The following is a 25,075-nucleotide window of genomic DNA, read 5'->3' as shown; positions in this document are numbered from 1 at the left end:
ACAAATTGGAGGTTATTTCTTACAAAAAGAGCAAGTATTTCATGGTGATTTGAAGAGTAAGGGTAGCATCCCCTATTTTTTAGGGGTTGAAAACATATATTTTTTGGCATAATTTTAAATAAAAATGTTTAAACCGACTAAAAAAAATTGGAAAAAATGTTTAAACATCCTTAATAACAAAATTTAGTTGACGTCTTTCGATGTTTTCATAAATATTACCCCTAAGGGGGTAAACCACCCCTAACACAAAATAACTGTAAATATGTAATTCAATACATAATATTTCGTAGAAAGTTTGTATATAGAGGTTTTCGAGGTCGCTGATTACAAATCTGTTATCAGATTTTGAAAATTCAAAATGGCGGAACCAATAGGACGGAAATATCGAAAAAAAATTTTATATAATAAAAAAGTTTTAAACGACTAAAAAAATTGGAAAAAATTTGTAAACATCTATAATAAACAAATTAAGTTTTTCGGTTTTTTCATAGATACTTCCCCTTAGGGGGGTAAAACACCCCTAACACAAAATAACTATAGGTATACTTCAATCCATAATATTTTGTAGAAAGTTTGTATATAGGGGTTTTCGAGATCGCTCTTTACAAATCTGATATCAGATTTTAAAAATACAAAATGGCGAAACCAATGTGGTGGACGAAAATGTCGAAAAAAAATTTTAACTTTCAAAAAAACTTGTTTACAAATGTGTGATCTTTGTAGCCTGTACATGTGAACTAAAGAGCCTTAAACCCTAAACCCCTAAAGAACAAATAGGCTAAATGGTTGTGCTTTTTAACCAAACGACTCCAAACCCCTAACCTCCAGACAAGCCGAAGGCCTATGCTTTACCGTAGACACGAGTATAGACATATTACCGATATTTTATTCTATCATTTTGTATGTAACAAATAACGTCTCGTTTTATGTTTCAATCAAAGATTATTTATTTTTCTGCTTTTATAAATTAGCATAATTTCAAAAGTAATTTCATAAATTATAAAGTATTTCATAAATTGCATAATTATATAATTTTATAAATTCAAAAAGTCCACACTTTTTTGCAAATGAAAAAACATAGGTTAATAAAATTAGTTTATCAAACTCTTTTGCGTTTTGTAATAAAATTTAATGTTGTCAAACTTGGGAGTTTTTCATTGTTACAATTATTTCGTAAGCCGAAAGTTTTTTAGATGAATTCTCGAAGTAATGATTATTGTATCTATAGTAAAATATTTACAGTCTGGAATTCCATAATAATACTATTTGCTACGATTTAATGAATTTATCAAAAAATCTAAATTTAATAATAAATATTATTCTAATAATTATTATTATTTTTCATTATCATTGCTATTATCAGTATTACTGTTATTATTGCTATTGCAATTATGCTTATTCTTCTTCTTATTATTATTATTATTATATTACTATGATAATTTTTGTTATTGGTAAAAATACATAAAAGAATATTAATACTCGAACTTCATTTGCAATTAAAGAACACCTTGTTATTGAAAGGGAATTTTATATGCATTCATTAGTTTAATGAATGTTATCGTACATTCAATGATAATTCCACAGATAAATGTCTTTCACTCATAAAAGTTGTTGACAATATGTGCGAATAAGTATGTTCTTTTTTTAGATTGTTTTCATCGAGTGTTTACCTCAGCTGCCTGTGTTATTTTTTAGGCAGTGAGTGAGTTTTGTGGGTATTCTAGTTCGATGCCGGAAAGTACGAATAGTACGTCTTTTTGTTTGTCAGTGGTATCATACAGTTGTAGAAAATTTTCTTTAGTGATTTTATATAGATTTATATTATTCAATTTCAAAGTGAATAAAAGTTGAATAAAACCAAAAATAGAGTTTTCCGAACATCACAAAGTGGAACGAGAATTCTTCTCCAATGCATAAATTAATGATTTGATTCAATTTACATTCACTCGTTTTATTTTGGTAGAAATGTAGCAGTCGTGCCTTACATGCAAAAACACAGCTTGTATAAATTTTACCGCTTGTTTTCATTTTAGATTGAAAAATGAAAATTAATCCGTTAAACGTTCTAAACTTATTATTAGCATACTTTCAAGCGTTAAACATACCAGATAGTGTCACGAATTATCACGAAACAGAGTTGGCCGAAAAAATAAAAGAAATTTTAATAGATGCAACACATGATTTCAACGATGTAGAAATGATTACTGATGACTCTTTGGATTTTCAAGAAGAGAATAAAGACCATACTGCGGAAATAATTGAAGATGAAGTGCAACATCATTTTCCTGATCCGGATATAGCACCAACAAATCAATGTACAGCAGATAATGAAGAACTAGATTTTGAATACAAAAAAAGAGCTGTAGAATTTTGGAGAAGTAGCAAAACGAAGCAAAATTTAAGTCTCAAAACAGTGCAAAACAGATTCAAAAAAGTATCATCTATTAGTCAGCTACGTCGTTGGGCTCATTCAATTAATAAAGGTGGCACGTATAGAGAAAAAGTAGCACAAATTCGTCAGTATACCCTGGATAATTTTCAAGCAGCTCTCGACAGTGGTTCAATTATCCATGATGAAGATATAATTCGATGGGCCTTACAAGCTAAAAAAGAAATTGGTTTTGATGATATTAGATTCAAAGCTTCTAAACATTGGTTACTCAAATTTAAGCAAGCACACCGAATAGTTTCTAGGAAAATAAATAAGTTCATAACAAGAAAAACACTAGAAAGTAGTGCAGAACTTACGGCTAAAGCTGAAGCATTTATCGATGACGTTAAATCGTGTATACCAAGGATTGGACTCGAAAATTTGTATAATACAGATCAGAGCGGATTTCAGCTAGAAATGCATTCTGGAAGAACATTAGCAGTAGAAGGAGAAAAGCAAGTGCAATGTCTGGTACAGTCAATTTCAGCAACAACGCATAGTTATACTATACAGCCACTAATATCAGCTACTGGACAACTGTTGTCACCGCTATTTCTTGTTTTAAAGGAACCAAGTGGCAAGTTTGGCCCTATTGTAGAACAAAACATATTTAGACCAGAAAACATGTACGTGGAAGCATCCAAATCTGGAAAATTAACAACAAGTAAGGGAACTAATAACAATTTTTACATTGTAATATCGTTGATCAGTTAATTAGTAAGTCGTTTAATTGCAGATCACTTCAAAATCTGGTTGGAAAAAATATTTTATCCCTATGTAGGCCATCACTCAATACTATTACTTGATTCTTGGAGTGGTCATTGTGACAAAGTTATAGAAGAAACAATGCCACAAAATAAACTTATTAACATAAAAAAAATTCCAACTGGAACCACAGGAAAAATACAACCACTTGATGTCTATGGATTCCGTATTTGGAAAAACTTTGTCCGAACATTTTCTGATAATGTAATGTTAATGGATCATGATATGAATTTACATGTGAGAAATAATATCATTAAACTTCAATCATTGGTTCACAACCAACGGTCTTCACCGAGATATATAGATTTGTTTAAATATTCCTGGTATAAAAGCGGTTACGTCAATGAAAAACCAGATAAATTTGATAATCCTATAGATTTCAGTTTTGGAAAGTCTTGTGCAACACATTGTGAAATAGAAGGGTGCACAAACATTGCAATTGTACGATGTGGTTGGTACAAAAAAGCATTGTGCTTTAAACACTTTTATGAGGACTACCATTATTGTAAAAACATCGTAAAATAATATATTTTATGCTCAATACAAAAAATGCACTATGGCAAAAGATAAAAGATTGTAGATTATTATTATACTCTAATATTATAAACAAAAATACATTATAAGTTGAATTTACAATAAAGGAATTTCAATAACATTCTGATAACAATTTCTACGGAAATTATAAAACTGCTTCACACACAGAATTTTCTTGTTTACAAATTTAGGAATTTGAGGTGGTTTGGTTAAAAAGCACAACCATTTAGCCTATTTGTTCTTTAGGGGTTTAGGGTTTAAGGCTCTTTAGTTCACATGTACAGGCTACAAAGATCACACATTTATAACAAGTTTTTATGAAAGTTAAAATTTTTTTTCGACATTTTCGTCCACCACATTGGTTCCGCCATTTTGAATTTTCAAAATCTGATATCAGATTTGCAAAGAGCGATCTCGAAAACCCTTATATACAAACCTTCTACAAAATATTATGGATTGAAGTATACTTATAGTTACTTTGTGTTAGGGGTGGTTTACCCCCTAAAGGGTAGTATCTATGAAAAAATCGAAAAACTTAATTTGTTTATTATAGATGTTTACAAATTTTTTCCAATTTTTTTAGTCGTTTAAAACTTTTTTATTATATAAAATTTTTTTTCGATATTTCCGTCCGCCATATTGGATCCGCCATTTTGAATTTTCAAAATCTGATACAGTTTTGTAATCAGCGACCTCGAAAACCTCTATATACAAACTTTCTACGAAATATTATGTATTGAATTACATATTTAGAGTTATTTTGTGTTAGGGGTGGTTTACCCCCTTAGGGATAATATTTATGAAAACACCGAAAGACGTCAACTAAATTTTGTTATTAGGGATGTTTAAACATTTTTTCCAATTTTTTTTAGTTGGTTTAAACATTTTTATTATAAAATTATGCCAAAAAATATATGTTTTCAACCCCTAAAAAATAGGGGATGCTACCCTTACTCTTCAAATCACCATGAAATACTTGCTCTTTTTGTAAGAAATAACCTCCAATTTGTTTCATTGAAAAATATTAATTTTAAGCCGAGATATTTAAAAAAAACGCTTTTTGGGGGTTAACTTTAGGGGAGGTTTTTACCCCTTAAAAGTGAAAATTAGCCGATAAAAAAAAATACGTGTCTCTTATTTTTTTATGTTCTACAACATATATGAAAATCATCAAAATCGGTGAGTTCGGGTTGGGTACCTTTCCTTGTTAGAATCATGTTGCTTTCTTTTTGTCCAAATGACCTGCTGAAAAGAAAAAGGTGTTAGGAAAATATTTAAATTAAAGAGAAAAATTATTGATGATCCAGATTTTAAAAAGAAATTTTCAGACCTGCAAAAATTTGCTGAAAATAAAATCATTTTAGTCAAAAGCATTTTAATTCTTAAAATTTCAACAAAAGTAATTCCACGATTTTCTAAAAAGAACAAAATTATTGCTTGTAAATGGACCCCAAATGATAATAATTAAAACATCTATGATTCTAATATAAAACAAAATATTCCATGAACATATAAAATTTACATAATACGGCCGACAACAAGTTTGTAAAGCTGTGTTACTTTAGAGGGAAGGGCCCGTTAGTTTTTATATAAAAAGAAAGAAAGTATGCGAAGTCAATATAAGTGTGATATACATACCTCAATCTGGTCGACGAAGATTAAAAGTCACTGGCATTTCCCAACCAGAGTCGAACTGGAGTGTTTTCCTACGCAGGTGCTCTGGTGCTGAAATTCGATTTTCACAGTAGTAGTGAGAATTGACTGTTCAGGACCAGAAGTATTGGCTCCATACTACAAAAAACATCAAAATTGGTATTAGAGGTCATCAGAAATAAAAGAGTGCAACTGACAACAAGTTGGTAAAGTCGCACTCATTGTTTGACATTTTGTGAGAATAAGTAGGAAAAGGAAGCCCCTTATTAAAAGCACACTTTGAGGTATGCATGCGAGTCCCTTTTTATGCATCTATACACTGAAAAGTTAAGTTAAGATAATTAGATATGCATGGCATTTGAACATTTTTCTGTGAGTAGTGTTGATTTGAAAAACACGTTATTCTAAAATACTTCAAAAAGGAAAATCATTTATAAAAAGCACAAATGTTAGAACGCGTCAAAGTTATTTTCATTTGTAAACACTTGTAGAAAACAAAATAAAAGCACATACACTAAAAGGAACACTCATCTGTTTTATTCGGCTTTGTAAAATTGTTAATCATTGCATAGAATTCAAGAAATCCTAACGCTGAAGTCGATCGTGGAAGTTTCAACCAGTAAATTCAATTTGGCCCTGTGAACAACATTTATTGCACAATTTCCGCGACCCTAGAAGAAGAAAATAAGTCGTATATACATTGAATAATCATTTTAATACACAATTTTCTTACAATTAGAAAGTAGAGTCAGAATTGTACGCGAAAGGCAAGTTTGAAAAGGAATTCTTATCACATGGCTTAATAATCGATTCAAAGAAAGGAAATTTTACACGGATACACTTAATGAATTGTTTTTAACGTATGTTTTAATTTATTGTCAATATACTTTAACATCAAAGTCAGAAAATTAACAATTTTAATAATTTTAAACGTAAACTTGCAAATGAATAAAAATCTAAGATAAAATGACTTGTTCATGTTAAAGCTAACCCGCATAACTCGTTCAAGCAATATAGGTAGCAAAATTACAATATTCAAGAAAATAAAGCGTGTGACAACACTCAGAAGTTTATACTTGCGTGCATTTTCTTGAGCCGTTGCAGGTGAAAAGGAGCCATTAAGAGTCATTAAGAGTCTTGTACTATCCTAGAACAAGTGGAAAGGTTTATTCAACACAAAAAAAATTGTCAGGAAAACTTATCTGATTAGTAAGCAGCAACAGGTTGTACTGCTTAGGGTAGACAGTTCTGGGCCCACACTTATATTTCCACTCGCGAATTATTAAATTACACGTGCGCACTATTTTCACCGCGATTTTATAACAATAATTGAAGGAGAAAGTACGCGACGCGACGCGGGTGGGGTTAGCCATTGCAGCATAACAGCCGACGGCAACGAAGACAGACCTTAATAGAAGCGCAAAGCCCCATCCTAAAGTGAGGCACCCCGAGAGTTAGTAAGCACCCCGACCACCGCGGCGCGTCAGTCTAGTTTCTTGCGTTCAGATGGTAACAGAGTGCAGCTTAGTCGGTAACATATAGGTCATGCTTATCAACTTAGTTTTTATATGCAATCGGCGCATCGGAGGAGGGCGAGCAAAATCAAGGAATAAATCTAAAACCGAAATGCTTAAACCCAGCTACCCAAGGCGTCGCAATTCTTAATGAGAGAAGCTTAATTTAGAAAATACGTCGGCACATCGAAGAATAATAAGGCGAGTAAAAGCGAGGAATACATCTAACACCAAAACCCTTAAACCCACCTACCCGACGCGTCGCTATTTTTTGTGATAAAATATTTATTTAAAATAGATGTCGGCACATCGGATGAAGGCTAGCGAAAGCGAGGAATAAATCTAAAACATCATTTTGTATGCTTCCAAGGCACAAACCCTTTTGAAATTTTTCTTTCTTTTGAAATCCTAAAGCGATATTGGCGACAAGTGAGAGTGATGGCATAAATTAGGCGAAATTTTACAGTTAATTAAAAATAAATTAAGCAAAAAGAAGAGAGTCAAAGTAGAAGAAAACATATTGAACAACTCCAAGTATCACAAGAGTGCAAAAAAAAAACAGCCAACAACACAAGTGATTATCTAGATTATCTAAAAGGTACACAGCACTTATTCAAAATGACGGAAAACACCTCAAACAGTGATGATTCCGCCAACGGAGGAGCACCAGATGCGAGCATGCTATTGATGAGCACAGCTGACATGACCAACAGCTTTGCACTAATGAATTGCATAAGCGGCATTCCGAGCTTTGATGGAAAGAAGAATCTCCGAGATCACATACAAGATTTGAGGAACGCCAGTGAGTTAGTCAGTGAACCAATCAAACCACAGTTTTTACAACATGCTCTACATAAAATAACGGGATCAGCAAAGCAAAGTTTAAACAATAAAATGATAAAAAGCGTAGAAGATTTAATACAACACCTAAAGCAGAGATTTGGACCCAGAAGAAATTTCAGTTGTTATAACAACAAGATACAAAACGTGAGAATGAGAGAACAAGACACAATAGGCGATTTTTACGACGAAATAAATGTACTCCTGAGCAGTGCCAAGAATGTGTTAAAAGAAGAATAAAAGCGAAACGCTTTGCTTTTCGCATAAGGTACTCGCCGATATTTAAAAGTTCGCTCATGAACACACATAGACACACATAAACACACAAAGTATGCAGATATTTAAATATTGTTGATAAATTCATTAAACTATAATGGGGTAAGACTTGACGATGAGAGGAAACATGGTCTTTTATTCCTGTTCTAATTACCGGTTGTGCTATCGAATGGTATTTTCAATATACTGACCATGCTTTATAGTAAAAATTCGTATTCTTATGAAACAGATGAATTTTTCAGATGCGTCAATTGCAAAATCTAAATAAAACTATTCAGTTTCATTCGAATACTTTTATCAATCTGCTGCAGCAAAAACTAATGTTAAATTTTAATGACCATGGATTTGTGTATAAAAGATTTTAGGGATTGTAATGATACAAACATATAAAATTTATAAGATAATAATACTATTAGAAAATAATAATCAACAGGACCTTTTTCATCAATTTAAGAGAGAGCACACAGTGGTGCTGTCGTCGTTTAACAAGTCCAAACTATAGGCCGCAACAACGCTACATAAACCGTCATAAGTGTCGTACAACATGTCGTAGATGGCGGGACTGTCGTACGTTGCAGTCTCGTACTGCCATTCTGGCTCCGGCATAGCCGTAGCTGCTGGACAGATGAAAGTGTTTCCTACTGTATAAAATTTTAAATAATAAAATTTTAAATAAAATTTTTATTTTTTAATACTTGAAATAAATTTTATTTAAATTAAATTATTGAAAAACAAAAATGTTGTAGCTCACAGCCAGAGTTTTCGTGTTACCATCCTGATGGTAACACCAATACTGGCCATCATTATGTAAAATTTATAAATTTTACTTATTTTAAACAACTTACAATAAATATATTTAAGGTTACCAATTTTAAATGATTATCACCTGATTATCACCTAATTATCATTAACATTTTATCTCATATAAACGCATATTCATAACTATCAGCTTTATTAAAAATACTGAGCTGAAATCATCTAATAAGCAGCCGCAGTTTTGGCATGATTATCAGCTGATTATCAGTTAATTGTCAGTTTGTCATCATCTGATTTATTTCAGTAGGAAGCACTTCCATCTGTCTAGGAGCTACGGCTATGCCGGAGCCGAAATGGCAGTACGACACTGCAACGTACGACAGTCCCGCCATCTACGACATGTTGTACGACACTTATGACGGTTTATATCGCGTTGTTGCGGCCTATAGTTTTGGACTTGTTAAACGACGACAGCACCACTGTGTGCTCTCTCTTAAATTGATGTGTTCATATCTAAATAGTTCTTAATTCTGTTACTATAAGTTTAAATGAGATTTATATTTATAGAGCAAATTATATCATTTTGTGCGTTATAAGTATAAGCTAATGTATTTTAGCGAATTAATAATTTTAAAATTTTCCGTAAAAGCCATGGACTCATGCTAGCAAATTGTGTAAGGAGTGAAGTTGCCTTGGATTACTAATAGTGTTGTTCTATCAAATCGTCTGTCCAATTTTAATATTGAAGTTTACACTTCATAATTCGTTTATTTTTATTTTTATTTTTATTTATTTTTTATTATTATGTACACATCTACACATATGTAAGTGTTTAGTGAACGCAAGAATATAATAAAAAATTCATCAATTCAAGATTTTAAGTAACATGCAAATATTAAATGTGTATATATATATATATGGTGATAAAAGCAATATAAGTGACTTGCTGCTGTCAGCCATAGCAAGGCAGCACACATGTGTACGACATGATAAAGTAGTGGTTGACAAAGACAAGCCTCCACCGTTCACAGGTTTACAGGATACGGACTGTGCAATAATATATGGTGATTATGCGTGTACTTTTTTTAAAAAAGGAGTGATAAGAAAGTAACTGGATTACAAGATTCAGGAAAATAGAAGAAAGAGAAGGTTTAGTCAGAAAAAAGGTAAAAGGAAGTAGGGTGAAAACATTCTAAAAATTTAGTCTAGGCATGGTGTAGAGTTTAAGTGAAAAAAGTTAGTTCAAGCAAGTATGAGCAAGTACGTGTAATATAAGAATATTTTTAAAAATTTAGGCTAGGCGTAGTATATTCAATTTATATATACAGGGTGAGTCATTTTAATCTTTAATCTGAATTATCTCGTTGGCAAAGCATGCCAGCGAAAAAAGTTTCGGATAAAAGTTTTAGGATTTTTCCCTGGCTATCTGATGATGACCTTGACAATGTCATTGAGCGTGACCTTCAAGGTCATTTGAAGGTCAAGTCGATTTTTTCAAATAGAAACCCCTACTTTTGGCACCAGAAATGGAAAGAGCGGGAAATTTTACGTTTGAATATGACCTTGCCTTGACCTTGAATTCAATGGTCAAGGTCATTGGTCATGCCGATAACAGTACAACTGGTTAGATGAACTCGAATGCATTCAAGGAGAAAATGTTACCCACAAAAGTTTTCAGTTTTCTCCCCGGCTGACGAATGGTCATCTTGACCCTGTCGTTAAACAGGATCTTCAAGGGCATTTCAAGGTCAAGTTGATTTTTTGAAATGGAAACCCCTACTTTTAGCCCCATAAATGAAAAGAGAGTGACATGCGTTCAAAAATGAAAAAATTTTCAATATTTCCAGAAATTTTCAATATTTTCTAAAATTTTCGTAATTTTTTCAGTTTTCATAAATTTTCAAAGTCATTCCATTATTTTGTATTAGTGTCAATTTTCAAAATTCTTGATGTAGTTAAGTCATTCCATTATTTTGTATTAGTGTCAATTTTTGAGAGTGAACTACTCTTAACAGTTATGTAGATAGCAGTTTTTTACTTCTTGTAAATCGATAATTATTATTGAAAAAAATCTGTTTCCCTGTTTACTGGTCTGTAACAAATTATTTTGATTTTGATCATGGCTGATTATGTTCCCAAAGAAATCGTTGATATGATCATGATTTTGGGAGAAAGTCGAAATAATTATGCAGCAGCTGCCAGACTTTATGCTGAACGCTATCCCAATAGGAGACACCCAAGTAATGTTACTATTCAAACCTTAACTCAGAGAGCTCGAAATGGAGCTTTTGTTCGTCAACGCCGTCATCACGAATACGACGAAAACGATCCTCGTGTTATTACCATTCTAGCGATTATTCATCTTGATCCTCACATTAGTACTCGACAAATAGAAAGAGAAATAGGTATATCTCAATCAACAGCATCCCGAATATTGAGAGCGAGAAGATATCATCCTTATCACATAACATTAACACAACAGTTAACTCCAAATGATATGATTTTGCGAGTACGTTTTTGTCGATGGGCAATACGAATGATTCAACAAGATCAAGACTTTTTCAGGCACGTTCTTTTTTCAGATGAATCAACATTCAGAAACACTGGAGAATTGAATAGACATAATTGCCATTATTGGTCAGATGAAAATCCTCATTGGTTCAGGCCCATAGAAAATCAACACCGCTGGAGTGTTATGGTCTGGTGTGGAATCATCAGTGGCTATTTGATTGGTCCTTATTTCTTTGAAGAGAACGTGAATGGGGTAAACTTTTTGAGATTACTTCGAGACATTTTACCTGAATTACTAGAAAATGTAGACCTAGCCACAAGGCTAAGAATGTGGATCCAATTAGATGGAGCACCACCACATTATGCACGCATTGTTCGTGATTATTTAAACACCCGCTACAATGGCAGGTGGATTGAGCGAGGTGGCCCAGTTGCCTGGCCCCCTCGTTCACCTGATTTAACCCCTTCCGATTTTTACTTATGGGGATATCTTAAGAATGTTGTTTATGCTCAACGGCCAACAACGCGAGATAATATGATCGAACGCATTCGTACAGCTTGTGCAGCAATCCCTCGAGATGTTCTACTTAGAACCATAAGACAATTCAGAGCTCGACTTGATCTTTGCATCCAACAAAACGGCGGTAATTTCGAACAATTAATCAATGGTTAACTCCAGTTAACATTCCATAAAAATACCAAACAAATAACAAAAAGGGAAAAAACAAAAAAAAAAAAAATAAATAAAAATAAAACAAAAAATGGGATGCTAAATCCGTTTGACAACCTCCTTGATGATGCATCCTGGGTTCGGCTGATGTCAAAGGTAATTTCCGCTCAAAAGATGATTTGTTTCCAAAATCACATGTTCGAACGTAAAATTTCCCGCTCTTCCATTTCTGGTGCCAAAAGTAGGGGTTTCTATTTGGAAAAATCGACTTGACCTTCAAATGACCTTGAAGGTCATGCTCAATGACATTGTCAAGGTCATCATCAGATAGCCAGGGAAAAATCCTAAATCTTTTACCCGAAACTTTTTTCGCTGGCATGCTTTGCCAGCGAGATAATTGAGATTAAAGATTAAAATGACTCACCCTGTATCATAGATGTAAGTGTGAAAAGTTTAGTTTTTCAAGAATTTAGTATGGGTATAGTGAAGAAATGCAAGTTTCTACCATTATTGTTCTACAAAAGTATGTCTCAAAAGATACATATAGATGGTGATCATGTAGAATATAGTATATTTAATATACATAGTGAATTTGACTAAAAAAAGTTGTTTTGAACTAGTATGTTGTGTAATATAAGGTCACTTCTTATGAACATCAGGTCCTGCGCACGGACGGAAAGTCACTCTTTGGAGAATGAGGCTTCGCTACTAGAAAGGCTTTTTTCAAATGGGTATTTAAGCTTTTTAAATACAGTAAATTTGTTCAGAATTTAATTTTCTACAAAATAGCCATAATACTTTTATGAAAAAACCTTTTTGGAAAAAATGACTCAGAAAGAATTGAATAAAAAAACACATTTTTGGTCAAATCCAATAGGCGTTCGCCCTGGGTATAAGACGTTTCTTCGAAACTCTTTATACGAGGCGAGTGCCTAAAAACGACGAAGGAAGCTCGTCGAAATCCCAGAACCTCTGCAGCATTTGGTCCAGCTCCTGCATCGAAGCGCAATGCAATACCTGCAACGGTGCAGAAGAAGTATGCGACTCCGCCCACCGTGAATCCTTCGTCTGTAAAACTCCGGAAACTATCCAACCAAAAGCCGTATCCTGAGCGACAAACTGTGAAGAAGGAAAACGTCTGAAGCCCGATCGGAGTAACTGCCCGTACACATCAGCACCGAGAATCACATCGACCTCATTGGATAGGAAAAAATCCGTATCTGCAAGAGTAAGCCCTGTAAACTGCGACGTTAAACGAGGAAGAATGAGCGCCTCTGTCGTAATCTGGAAAACTAGCCCAATTCTCGTCCTTACCTGAGAACGTAGGTAAATTAATTTTCGGAAGCTTAACGACCTGATGATCTGATTCCGACTCCCCTATACTGTCATCAGCGTCTGGCTTGTCGAATAACGCCAGCAGTGTAAGAATCTCGTCAAGAGCCGTTTGATACACACCCTGAATACGCTCGAACCATTGATCAACGATGTAGACATCTGTGTCAGCATCGTCCCTAACAACAATGTCGGAATGCGTCTTCCTGGTCTCAGCCCAAATCTCCCTAATAGCATCAAGTCACGCCTGGACTATGCTCTTATTAAGCGTGTCACGCTGCTTAGCTAGCAGGCGTGTACGGATGCTTTCAATTTCGGCTTCTCGAACCGTCTGCAACGCAGTCAGCTTCTTCAGCGCAATAGGAGCCATGATGCTCGCAAAGTCTCCCTATAGCTATTGCAAGAAAAATAAGTATCATGCACGCACGCCGCTAATCCGTAGACATGACCGCAACGCGTCTAAGAAGTCGCCGCTACCTATAATCCGCGAACGTAAACACACGCGCGCGGCGCAAGGCCTCGATTCCCCGCAGATGCCCATAAAGCAGCCTTCACTGTACTGTTCGACCATTACTGCTATCATCGATTAGAAATGGGACTCAAAGGCGCTCCTTCAACATTTCAGTGCCTAATGGACTTAGCACTTGCAGGCTTACAAGGAAGAGAACATCTACCTGGATAATATAATTGTTTTCGCTAAGAATCTCAAAGGGCACGGCAAGAAGTTCCGACAGTTGATGAAGAGACTAGATGACGCTAACTTGACAATCGAACCTATAAAGTGTCAATTCCTGCAAAGAGAGACAGACTTTCTTAAACATATCGCTGAAGAAGGAAAAATTTGAGCGTATCCTAAAAAATAAAAGTAGTAAATATATTTCCAGTACCAACTTACACCGAGGGCACGGGTCCAGATTATTCCTTAGATGATGAATGGCGACCCATGACGGGAACGAGAAATAGTAAAAAGAGAGTTTACAAGAAGGCTCATGGCGAGAAAACTGGGAAAATATACCCTATATGCCACAAACTATCCAACTGGAGGGAAACATTCGAGGCAATTCTCAGTCAGGCGGACTCGAACAGGGTCCTGGGTAAACTCTGCAAGGATGAAAATATGAGACTTGAAGTGCAAGCCGCAAGTACAACGGCAAACCCGAGGAATCAATCACAACTATGGCCCTAAGAGACCGATACGGAAGCAGACCCGTAATAGGAGAACATCGAAATTTCACAGAAACGACATGGAGATTAGCAAAGACAGCAACAGCAGCTTAGGTAGTAAGATTGGTTATCCTATACTTTATTACCTTCATTTATATCCTGCGGAGTAGTTGGGACTTCCTTTTTTGTACCCGCCTTCCGAGATCTAAGACTTGGGTTGTCTGGGTTTCCCTCCCCTGAGTTCACGGGCGTTTGCATTGCTGTAAGTTATGATCTGCCATGCAGAGATTCTTATAGCTTGCTATTATGATTCAGGCAAGATCTTCAATTTGTTTGTGCACATTGTGTCTGTCCCTGACATAATCCATCAATTTCTCGATTCTGCTGCCAAGGTGGTCCAAGTGCGCATTCCTTTGCGTTATGCAAACAGCTCTCTTATCCCTGTCTGCATCAACCTCCATTTTCATATCACCTGTGTCTCTACATGCAGCAGGGGTCAGGTGACAAACCTCTCTCGCTTCTAAATGAGTTTGCCCCCCCCCCAATCACCATGGGGCTAGCGCCGACCAGCGGGGCTTTCTCCCGATCGGAATCGACGGCAGGACTGGGCTCTGTGGCTTGACCCGCTTGGGTTAGTAATGTTATTAACTTACCATCCATGTTTGGTTTATCTTCGAGGTTTCTCCCCCTTGCCTGTTTGGTCTACAGACCAAGGCTTTTTTCAGTATTTGATGTTCTTCTACGGATCTTGCCCATAAAATGACTCAAAATTAAAGAGGTATATGGTTTTAATCATCTTTAATAATCATCGCTTTTTTAATAAAAGTTTAACATTTAGTTTTCGAGTTACAATAGTTTTATAAAATTGTACTTTCTGGTGTAAAATCAGAAAAAGACGAACGATAATATAAATTTTACATGTCAGCGGCCGGGAAGTGAATTTTTCCCGTCCACTGTGCGGACGAAGATAAGTCACTATCCGACCATTGGGGCACGTAAAATCGCGTACGCACTACGGCTGGGAACAAAGAATGCTCATATCGCATGTGCATTGTCGCCCGAGGCTTCGCCTGGGATATTCTTTATTTTCCCGGCCTAGGTACGTAATATACTATTCTGCGGTAAAAAAAAAAGATTATTTTATTTTCTTTAAGTTACATATTAAGGAATTAACTGTTATCAATTTTTTCGAAAATTTTATCAGAAATAACAACTCTCAAAACTAAAAAATCACTATAAAAAAAACGAGTTAAAAAATGTACAAACCATTTCATCGACTGTGCTCTACAACCCCTTTGCGTCCTTGTCGTCCTTATAGCTTTCTCTACTCTATCTACAAGCTCTAGTAGAGCTTCTTTGCATCCGGAGAATTATTTCTCGTAAGGTATCACCAAGCCTTGTTGCGAGCCTCGATGAGAGAACGAATCCGTACCATTATCTGAGGCGAAGTTTTTTTAGCAAAAAAAGTGCGATACGGTACGTGTTTATCCTACAGGCTTAGAAGGGGTAGTCGTGAAAAAATGCACTTTTTTATCGACATCGATTAAACGCGTGATGTGGGTCCAGACCATACTGGCTAGGTCCCGTTTAAGGTATTCCGCGTCGAAATTCTTGAATATCTGCGCGTGATGATTTTGGGACCAATCAGCGGGGAAAGTAGCACGAGCGTAACTAATAAAACGTCATGATCTGAAATTTAGGGTTGCCGGAGCTATTGTAGATTAGTAGCCGCAATTGCACTAACCGTGCGTATGTAATAAATCGTAGAGACGCCATTGTGATGGTGGTGCGTTGCTTTAAAAGGGGCCGATGTTAAGCCCAATATTGCTAGCGACTGTACAAGAATTTCGTAGCTGATGGAACAGCAGTGCCACTCAATATTTAGGTCCCCCATAAAACACAGGTGACCATATGGTTCGTTATAGTTTAAAATGGCTTCCTCAACGTCAGATCAGTAGCCTGCCTGAAAGGGACTATAAACTAATGCGCACAAAACTGTCACCTTGCCTAGTAAGATCACGACATACATAAATTCCGGTCAAACTGCGTCTGAGTAACGAATAAATAAATACATAATTTTCATCCCTAAAATAAGAAATGACGACCAAGTGGTTGTGCCTGTAACACCCTGCAAAATGTCCTAATCGCGCAATGCCTTATCTATTGAACAAAAAAACAATAAAACTGTAGGTTAAGAACAGCACATAAAAAAGCCCCAGCCCTTACAGCACGTGTGAGCAGCCACCCACGCTAAAAAACTACTGATTCCTGCAGAATTAAATACTTTCAAATCGTCTGGGATGGTTGGTTATTAATTCGTGAGCAGAAATGTCTCGTTTTTAAACTAGTTCCGAGATATCTAGTTTTTGCTTCTCGAAAAATGAATCTAGTTTTCCAAAAGATATTCTCGATAAGCTGGTTTCCAAAGCGATTTCCTAGACTAGCTGCTTTTCAAATCCCTTTCTGGAATAGCTGCTTTCCGAAGCGATTTTCTTGGCTAGCTGCTTCTATTTCTTGATTGTCGATATATTAATACATGTTGTAAATTAAAATAGGAAACTCTTATGTACAGGGGACAGCTACGTACTTAGTAGGACTCATATCAAACGACATTAGATGGATTAGCGCCGGAACTTATGAAACCTTTTCGTATATACTGTCTGTATACATTAATAGTTACAATTACGCAAGGGGGTACTTAAAGATAAATCAAGTTTTTATAAAATTTATCAACTATGTAAATTTGAACATCAAATGATACAAAATAAATATTGTACCTTTTTTGTTGATTAGCTTTTGTATTTGTTGATCTAGATACTGTCTCCTGCGCATTAAAGCGTCACTCCATTTTTCTCTTAAAATATGAAGATCTTCGTCTTGATAACTATCTAAGGGATTCTGAAGCCGATTTCTTCCAACAACACTACCAACAGCAATACTCATTATTCTCTGACATATTATAGGTAATGTACCAGAATTTTGAGCAGGTTTCACCTGTACTTGAATGCGTCTTTGCTGACCTTGACGTAACTGATAAATTCCACCTAATGAAATTTAACAAAGTTAAAAAATGATCCTTAAAAAATAATTCTTTATAGAGCTAAGTAGTCTAAATCTGCACTTATATCACGCCTATTCTATGACTTAAGTAGTGCATTATTGTATCTTGCTTGATACTTCTGTTTAAAGATATTTTTAAGAAAATTATAATATTAAAAAGGATTGGCCATTGTTAGTGGAATCTTAATATATTACATTAAATGAAAATATTACTACAAATGAAATAATTGTTGCAAATGATCTATTGACACTATGTAAGTAGTATAACAACGCGGATACGGGACCCCCCACCACGCCACCCTCAGCACACCTGTGCAGGTGAGAATAGGCCCCGCCCTCATGGAATGTTCTAGAAGCTTTTGACGTCATCGCTAGGCCTACCACCCCCCTGTGCAGGTGAAGCCACTCACCTGTGCAGGTGAGAATCGATAAAGAAGGTCACTGCAGGGTACCCGGGAGGCTCGTTGGGGCTCCGGGCGGTAAACTCCAGTGCTCCAGGAGTCCGCGCTGAAGTTCGAGTCAATGCGTGGAATATTCTAGTCAGGCTGAAGTCACCGGCCGACGTGCAACTCGTCGCATCTTTTCGTCGACTCGCGGATCAAACCTGTTATTCTTTCTTTATGCGCGCTATGAATTAGTTCGATGACTTTGTATCGCAGCGGCTAATATCAAAGGTTTTCTAGTTTCACGCTTATTTTTTAAGACGATGCATTATTGCTTGTATTAAATACAGCTATGTACATGTTGATCACGATGCGCAGACATCAGTCGGGGGTGTCGGATTGCGTATACTCTAGAAAATTCGTGCGTACATTTCACATAGTATGAATCAGACATACACCCTCAATTATTTTTCAAGATGATTCATTTTCTACGAATTATTTTTCTGAATAATAAGTGCGTGTATAATAAAACTTATTTACATTGGATTTTCGCTTGTTTTGCTGCCCTTATAAAAGGAAAGCGACTTCATTGTTTTTCATTCTATTCATACCATTTAGAGAGTGATCATCATGTCTGCGTACGATTGCAAGGAGCTTGTGAATATTATGCTAGAAGCCTATGGGCTTATAGCTCAATGTTCTAGAAACGTCCCTGAAAAAGTGGATAAGTGGGTAAAGCTTAATAATAAAAATTTAAGACATTTGAGACTATTGCTTCAAAGTGCTGCAAGTGCCCCCGAAAAACAAAAGTTCCTATCAACAATCGCGTTTCTCAAGGGCTTTAAGGACAAGCTAAAGTGTTTACTGAAACGTGGTGAAGGTGTGCGTGAACGACGAAGTGATAGAGTAAAATGGCAGGATTTAGAGGTCATTCAACAATCGTATGAGATCTGGAGTGATTACAAACTTGAAACAGTTAGATATAGCAGCATTTATGAAAGACTCTCAAGTTTTATTTCGAAGCCGAATCAAGACTGCTCTTAAGAAAGAGACTGCTGTGAAAGTGTATACTATATTGACAGCTGGATACGTCATCACCAAAGCTGACAAAGAAATTACGGAGATAAAATATTTCAACACAAAGGCTGAAGCTATTTTTCAAAATACCAATCTCAAGCAGTGGTTTAGTTTAAATGTTCAGCAGCCTATCCAGCGAGATATGGAAGAATTCCAGGAACGTGACTCAGGATGGACACTTCGAGCAATTCTTAATCTATGTGTGCACATTAATAAATATAATGCATTGAGTGGTAGTTCATATGTAGAACTACCATACACAATAAAAAGGAAAGAAGCTGTGTCAACGTGAAGAATTTCGATGATGCCTGTTTCAAATGGGCTATTCTTTCAGCATTACATCCAAAGAAACATTCTGATAGGGTATCATCATATAAAGCTTATGAAAACGACCCGATTTTCAGAGATCTACAATACCCTGTGCTGCCAAAACATATATCTAAGTTTGAAAAACAAAGTGGTATTACGGTTAATGTTTACACTTTAAAAAAAAATGGAGGAGCATTCAAAGTTGTACCAACGCACTTGACATCATGTAAAAAAGAAACTCATATTAACCTTTTGCTGGCACAAAATTATTATGCAGATGAGAAAGAGGAGGTTGATGACAATCTTATAGTTTATCATTACGTTTGGATTAAGGATTTGTCCCGCTTAGTATCCAGACAATTATCAAGACAACACGTTAAACTATACATCTGTAATCGATGCTTACATTATTTCCGAACTGAATCACAATTACAGGCACATGAACGTGATTGCTCACTACTAAATAAATGTCGAGTAAACTTGCCAAATACCAAAAATTCGATTCTGCAATTTAAAAATTTCAATAACAAAGAAAGAGTACCATTTGCAGTTTACGCTGATTTCGAATGTATCCTCAAAGATATAAAAGTTGGAAATGCTTATCAACAGCATGAAGCTTTTAGCATAGGATATTATATGAAATGCAGTTACGATAATTCACTCTCGTATTATCGTAGCTATAGAGGACCTAATCCTGCAAAATGGTTTGTTGACGAGCTTTTACAACTTGCTGAAAACATTGAAACAGTATTTTGGTGTCCCATACCTATTGAGACATTGACTTGGGAGCAAGCGCAGTCTTTCCAGCGAGCTACATCTTGTCACATTTGTGAGAAAGTTCTGGAGCTTGATAGAGTACGTGATCACTGCCATCTCACTGGAAGGTAATATTTTCACATAATAATAATAATAACAACAATAGCGCCCCGATGACAAGTACTATACGTAAATGTGTTTCAGATATCGAGGAGCAGCCCATGAGAAGTGTAACTTGAAATATCAAGATTCTCGCTCTGTTCCAGTGATCTTTCACAACCTGACTGGATATGATTCATACTTTTTAATCAGAGATATTGCTCAATGTATACCTGGTAGAGTCAACCTACTGCCTATAAATAAGGAGAAATTTATATCATTTACGAAACACATTGATGGTAGTGATATCAATTTCAAATTTATCGACTCTTTTCGATTTATGGCATCGTCACTAGACAAGTTGTCATCTTACCTCGAAGATGTGAATATCCTCAAGCAAGAGTTTAACAAAGATAACCAGCTGACTGAAGAGAAATATCAATTGCTAAGGAGAAAAGGCGTTTTCCCTTACGATTATGTGAATTCATTGGAAAAACACAACGTTTCCGAGCTACCGCCAAAAGATGCATTCTACAATAAATTAAACAACTGTCACATTTCAGATGAAGATTATAAACACGCACAAAATATTTGGAATAAATTCAATATTTTAAACTTGGGTCAATATTCAGACCTCTATTTGAAAATAGATGTACTGCTGCTAGCTGAAGTTTTTGAAAATTTTCGCACCAGCTGTCTGAAAGCATACGGATTAGATCCAGCACACTATTATACAGCACCAGGCTTAACTTGAGACGCAATGCTCAAATATACAAATATTGAACTAGAGCTACTCACTGACATTGACAAAGTAATGTTCATTGAGCGTGGAATAAGAGGAGGAATAAGCCAATGCTGTAACCGCTATTCTCGAGCGAATAACATTTACATGGGTACCGACTATGATGCTGATCAATATTCCAAATATTTAATCTATTATGATGTTAATAATCTGTATGGATGGGCAATGCAACAATCACTACCATATGGAGGCTTTAAGTGGATGACAGAGACAGCAATCAGTCAAACCGACTTTTCCAGCGTAGATGATGAATCAGCAATTGGCTACATTCTTGAAGTGGACTTGGAGTATCCAGAGCAGCTTCACGACGATCATAGAGACTTGCCTCTATGTCCTCAGCACATGAAGCCACCAGGTTCAACGTACTCGAAGCTCATGACGACTTTACACGCGATATGTTTTGCATTATCGAAATTTAAAGCAAGCTCTGGCTAATGGATTGCAACTTCAACGAATACATAGAGTCTTACAGTTTAATCAGAGGCCATGGCTAAAAGCGTATATAGATTTGAATAGTAGCATGAGAAAAGAAGCAAAAAATGAATTTGAAAAAAATCTTTACAAGTTAATGAATAATGCAGTATTTGCTTATGGAAAACGTGAGAAAGCGAGTTGACCTGAAAATAGTTACCAAATGGGACGGTAGGTACGGTGCTGAAGCTCTTATTAGTCAACCTAATTTTCACAGTCGCAGCATACTAGATGAAAAATTTGACAATTATAGAACTGACTAAAACTGAAGTTAATATGGATAAACCTATTTATGTTGGACTCTGTGTACTTGATTTATCAAAAACGTTAGTATATAGCTTTCACTATGATTATATGAAAAAACAGTTCGGTGGTGATTGTAAGCTGCTGTATACAGACACGGATAGTTTAATATACGAATTACGTAATATAGATATATATGAAGTTATGAAGCGGGATATTGAACATTTTGACACTTCGGACTATTCGGAGAACAATACCTTTGGAATGCCAGTGGCAAACAAGAAAGTAGTTGGCTTAATGAAAGATGAGTGCAACGGACGCATAATAACTGAATTTGTTGGTTTGCGCAGTAAAATGTACAGTATTCGAGTGGAAGGTCAGGACAAGGTGAAAAAAGTAAAAGGCGTGAAAACTGCTGTAGTACAAAATTCAATAACTTTTGACGATTACATACAGTGTTTACAGAACATGTCTACACAGACTCGTGAACAATGCATTATTCGTTCTCACACGCATAATGTATTTAGTGAAAAACCGGTAAAATTAGCTTTAAGCCCACACGATGATAAAAGGTACTTGCTACGAGGTGAAACTGATACTTTACCTTGGGGCCATTATAAGATTATGCAGCCAGATTAAGAATAAATTGTATACAATGTTAGAATAAAAAGACAATTTGTAAACATTTATTTATAAATCTGATTTATTTATCCAACTATTGTGCGTATTATCGAACCCTAACCATTTTACATAAAGCTTATTTCCTCGTTTTTTCAATACTTTCTCCACGAGATAAACATCTGGATATTTGGCTTTAAGCAATTCCTGTTCGTAAAAACCTCCAGCGATGGGTTGATCTCGATAGTCCTTCAGCTTGTACGTTGGCACTGGATACGTTGGCACAACTTGACTAATGGTGAAAATCTCTGTCGACCAGTTGGGTGTATAACCCTTTTCAAATACTTGCTTCATTTTGCTCACTCGCACCTTATCTCCAACCTTAAATTTGGAGGAGATCCTGGAATCAATACTCTTGATAGAGCTTGCAAGGAGCACGATATTGCCTACTCACAGAATCGAGAAAACGTTGAAGCAAGAAACGCTGCAGATAAGGTTTTAGCCGCAAAAGCCTGGGAGCGAGTCCGAGCAGCAGACGCAGGAGTTGGTGAAAAAGTAGCTGCTCTCGCCATAGCAGGCACCATGAAAGCAAAATCTAAGTTTGGAATGGGCCTTAAACCATTGGGATTCCTACCATTTCTCATTCCGATATTTGCCGGTTTGAGTGCAACAGGTGCATTAGCAGGTGGCGCTGCTGGTATCGCTAAAGCAGTGAACGATGCTAGTGCCGCTAAACGACAGCTTAACGAAAGCCAAAGACATAACAAAACAATGAAAGCTATTGCGCTCGGTGGCCGAGGTCTCTATCTGAAACCTGACGAGGGCTATGGTATGTACCTGAAACGTGGGCAAGGTTTAAGAAAAAAAAAAAAACTTCAAATTGCCGCAACGCGCACTAACTGACGCTGACCTTCTCAAATATGTCAGCATCCTGAAAATCCCATATTTTCGGGGTGTTTACATGCGAAATGCACTACCAGCGAGTGGACCACACTATCGTGAATCAGCAATTGTCAATCTCGATCATAAAAATGGACCAGGCACGCATTGGGTCGCCTATCGAAAACGAGGCAACCATGTAGTGTATTTTGACAGTTTTGGTAATTTACAGCCACCTGGGGATCTTATGGAATATTGGAATGTGAGCAGAGTCAAGTACAATCAGGAGCATTATCAAGATTACAATAGCTACAACTGAGGGCACCTTTGCCTAAAATTTCTTCTGAATGATATATAAGTGTTGGTTCTGCTTCGGCTTCAGTCAGTTTAGTTCGAGTAGTCATGGAAGATTCACTAACACTGAGCCTGTCTGGAACTTCAGCTGTATTGGAAGCTCAATATTTTCCACCGCTTGAACTTTCAGCTAACAAAAGTTACGTTCTCGGACTTGTTGAGTTGTTGACATTCAATTCAATACCAAACATCGATACAGGCAATAACAATTTTTACGTGGGAGGAGAAGTGATAATTTTGCCTACAGGCAGCTACGAGATTGAAGACATTGAGAAGAGTCTGAAAGAGGCGCTTACACCAAAAGGCATAATCCTCAAACTCAAGCCGAATAACAACACCCTTCGTTGCATGATCCAGTGTAATCGATCGATTGATTTCCAGCCAGTCGATTCTATCGTCAAATTGTTGGGTTTCACGAGTCGCGTATTGTCACCAAATACTGATTACTAATCCGACTTGCCAGTAACCATTCTCAAGATCAACGCTTTACGCGTCGAGTGTAATATTACATCTGGGGCATACATAAATGAGCATAAGGTACACACCATACACGAATTCTTTCCAGCTGTCTCACCAGGCTACAAGATTATCGAAGTACCATCACCAATTATTTACCTACCAGTCACCGTCAAGACTATAAATAACTTGCAGCTGCACATCGTCGATCAAGACGGTCATTTAGTTAATTTTCGTGGTGAAGTCATAACAATTAGATTACACATCAAATCAGTCTGAGCATTATGGGTATTGTGTACAATACTAAAGTTGGTAAAGGCTATAATAGTAATATGCCATGCCGTCGAGCGATCAGTCGTCGACGAGTGCTGAAAGCGATAACACGTCAAAACATACAGTTTCTAAAGTCTAGGTTTAAGAGTTGTCCTTGGAAAAAAATATTGTGTAATATTTTGCTGCTTTCAGCGAAATGGAATAGGTGCTAAGCATACAGTCACCTGTCGTATTTGACGAATCTGTTGCGCATTACGAGATTCATGCGCATCAGCCCTATACTTTATCGAATTTCAATAACAGCGATGAAATTCGCATTGGTATACAACATCAAGATCTATGTGTGCTGCCTTCGCGCAGTTCATTACATATATGTGGAAAATTGCAAAAGCCAGATGGCACTGCTATCGAGGGCACGCGATTTGTAAACAACGCCATATGTCATCTTTTTGAAATTCGTTACGAGCTCAACGCCATAGAGATTGATCGATGCAAGAATGTGGGCTTGATAAGTCTCATGAAAGGATTCGTATCATTTAACCCTAGTCAGAGCTCAGCGATTGAAAATGCAGGCTGGCTCGACATTGCAGAGACTCAACGGCTTGACGATAATGGCTACTTTGACGTATCAATTCCACTTATTATGATTCTGGGTTTTGCCAAAGATTATCGCAAAATTGTTGTGAATGCCAAACAAGAGCTTATTCTCACAAGATCAAATTCTGATGTGAATTCTATTGTGCAGACACAAGTAGCCGTGTCTGGTCAAAATGTTTACAAGGATTACCAAGTTGAAATCACCAAAATTGAATGGCTATTGCCATATGTGGTGCTTTCAGATAAACATAA

The 25,075-nt window shown here is 36.2% G+C and overlaps 1 protein-coding gene across 19 annotated transcripts in view; it reads right to left on the bottom strand.

Moving 5' to 3' along the window:
• The window catches only part of LOC100117353 (kinesin-like protein KIF13A), a 1,179,147-nt gene that overhangs the window by 556,902 nt on the left and 597,170 nt on the right, over positions 1 to 25,075 (bottom strand). For all 19 annotated transcript variants that reach the window (XM_031928189.1, XM_031928179.1, XM_031928190.2 and 16 more), the window contains one exon: positions 17,224 to 17,490. In XM_031928189.1, the coding sequence (XP_031784049.1) occupies positions 17,224 to 17,490 (267 nt within the window). The remainder of the gene's footprint in view (positions 1 to 17,223; positions 17,491 to 25,075) is intronic.

The sequence above is a fragment of the Nasonia vitripennis genome (genome assembly GCF_009193385.2).
Source record: "Nasonia vitripennis strain AsymCx chromosome 4 unlocalized genomic scaffold, Nvit_psr_1.1 chr4_random0004, whole genome shotgun sequence".
NCBI classification, from domain to species: domain Eukaryota; kingdom Metazoa; phylum Arthropoda; class Insecta; order Hymenoptera; family Pteromalidae; genus Nasonia; species Nasonia vitripennis.
Note: the sequence above shows the minus strand (reverse complement) of the source record. Positions and strands in the feature narration are given on the sequence as shown.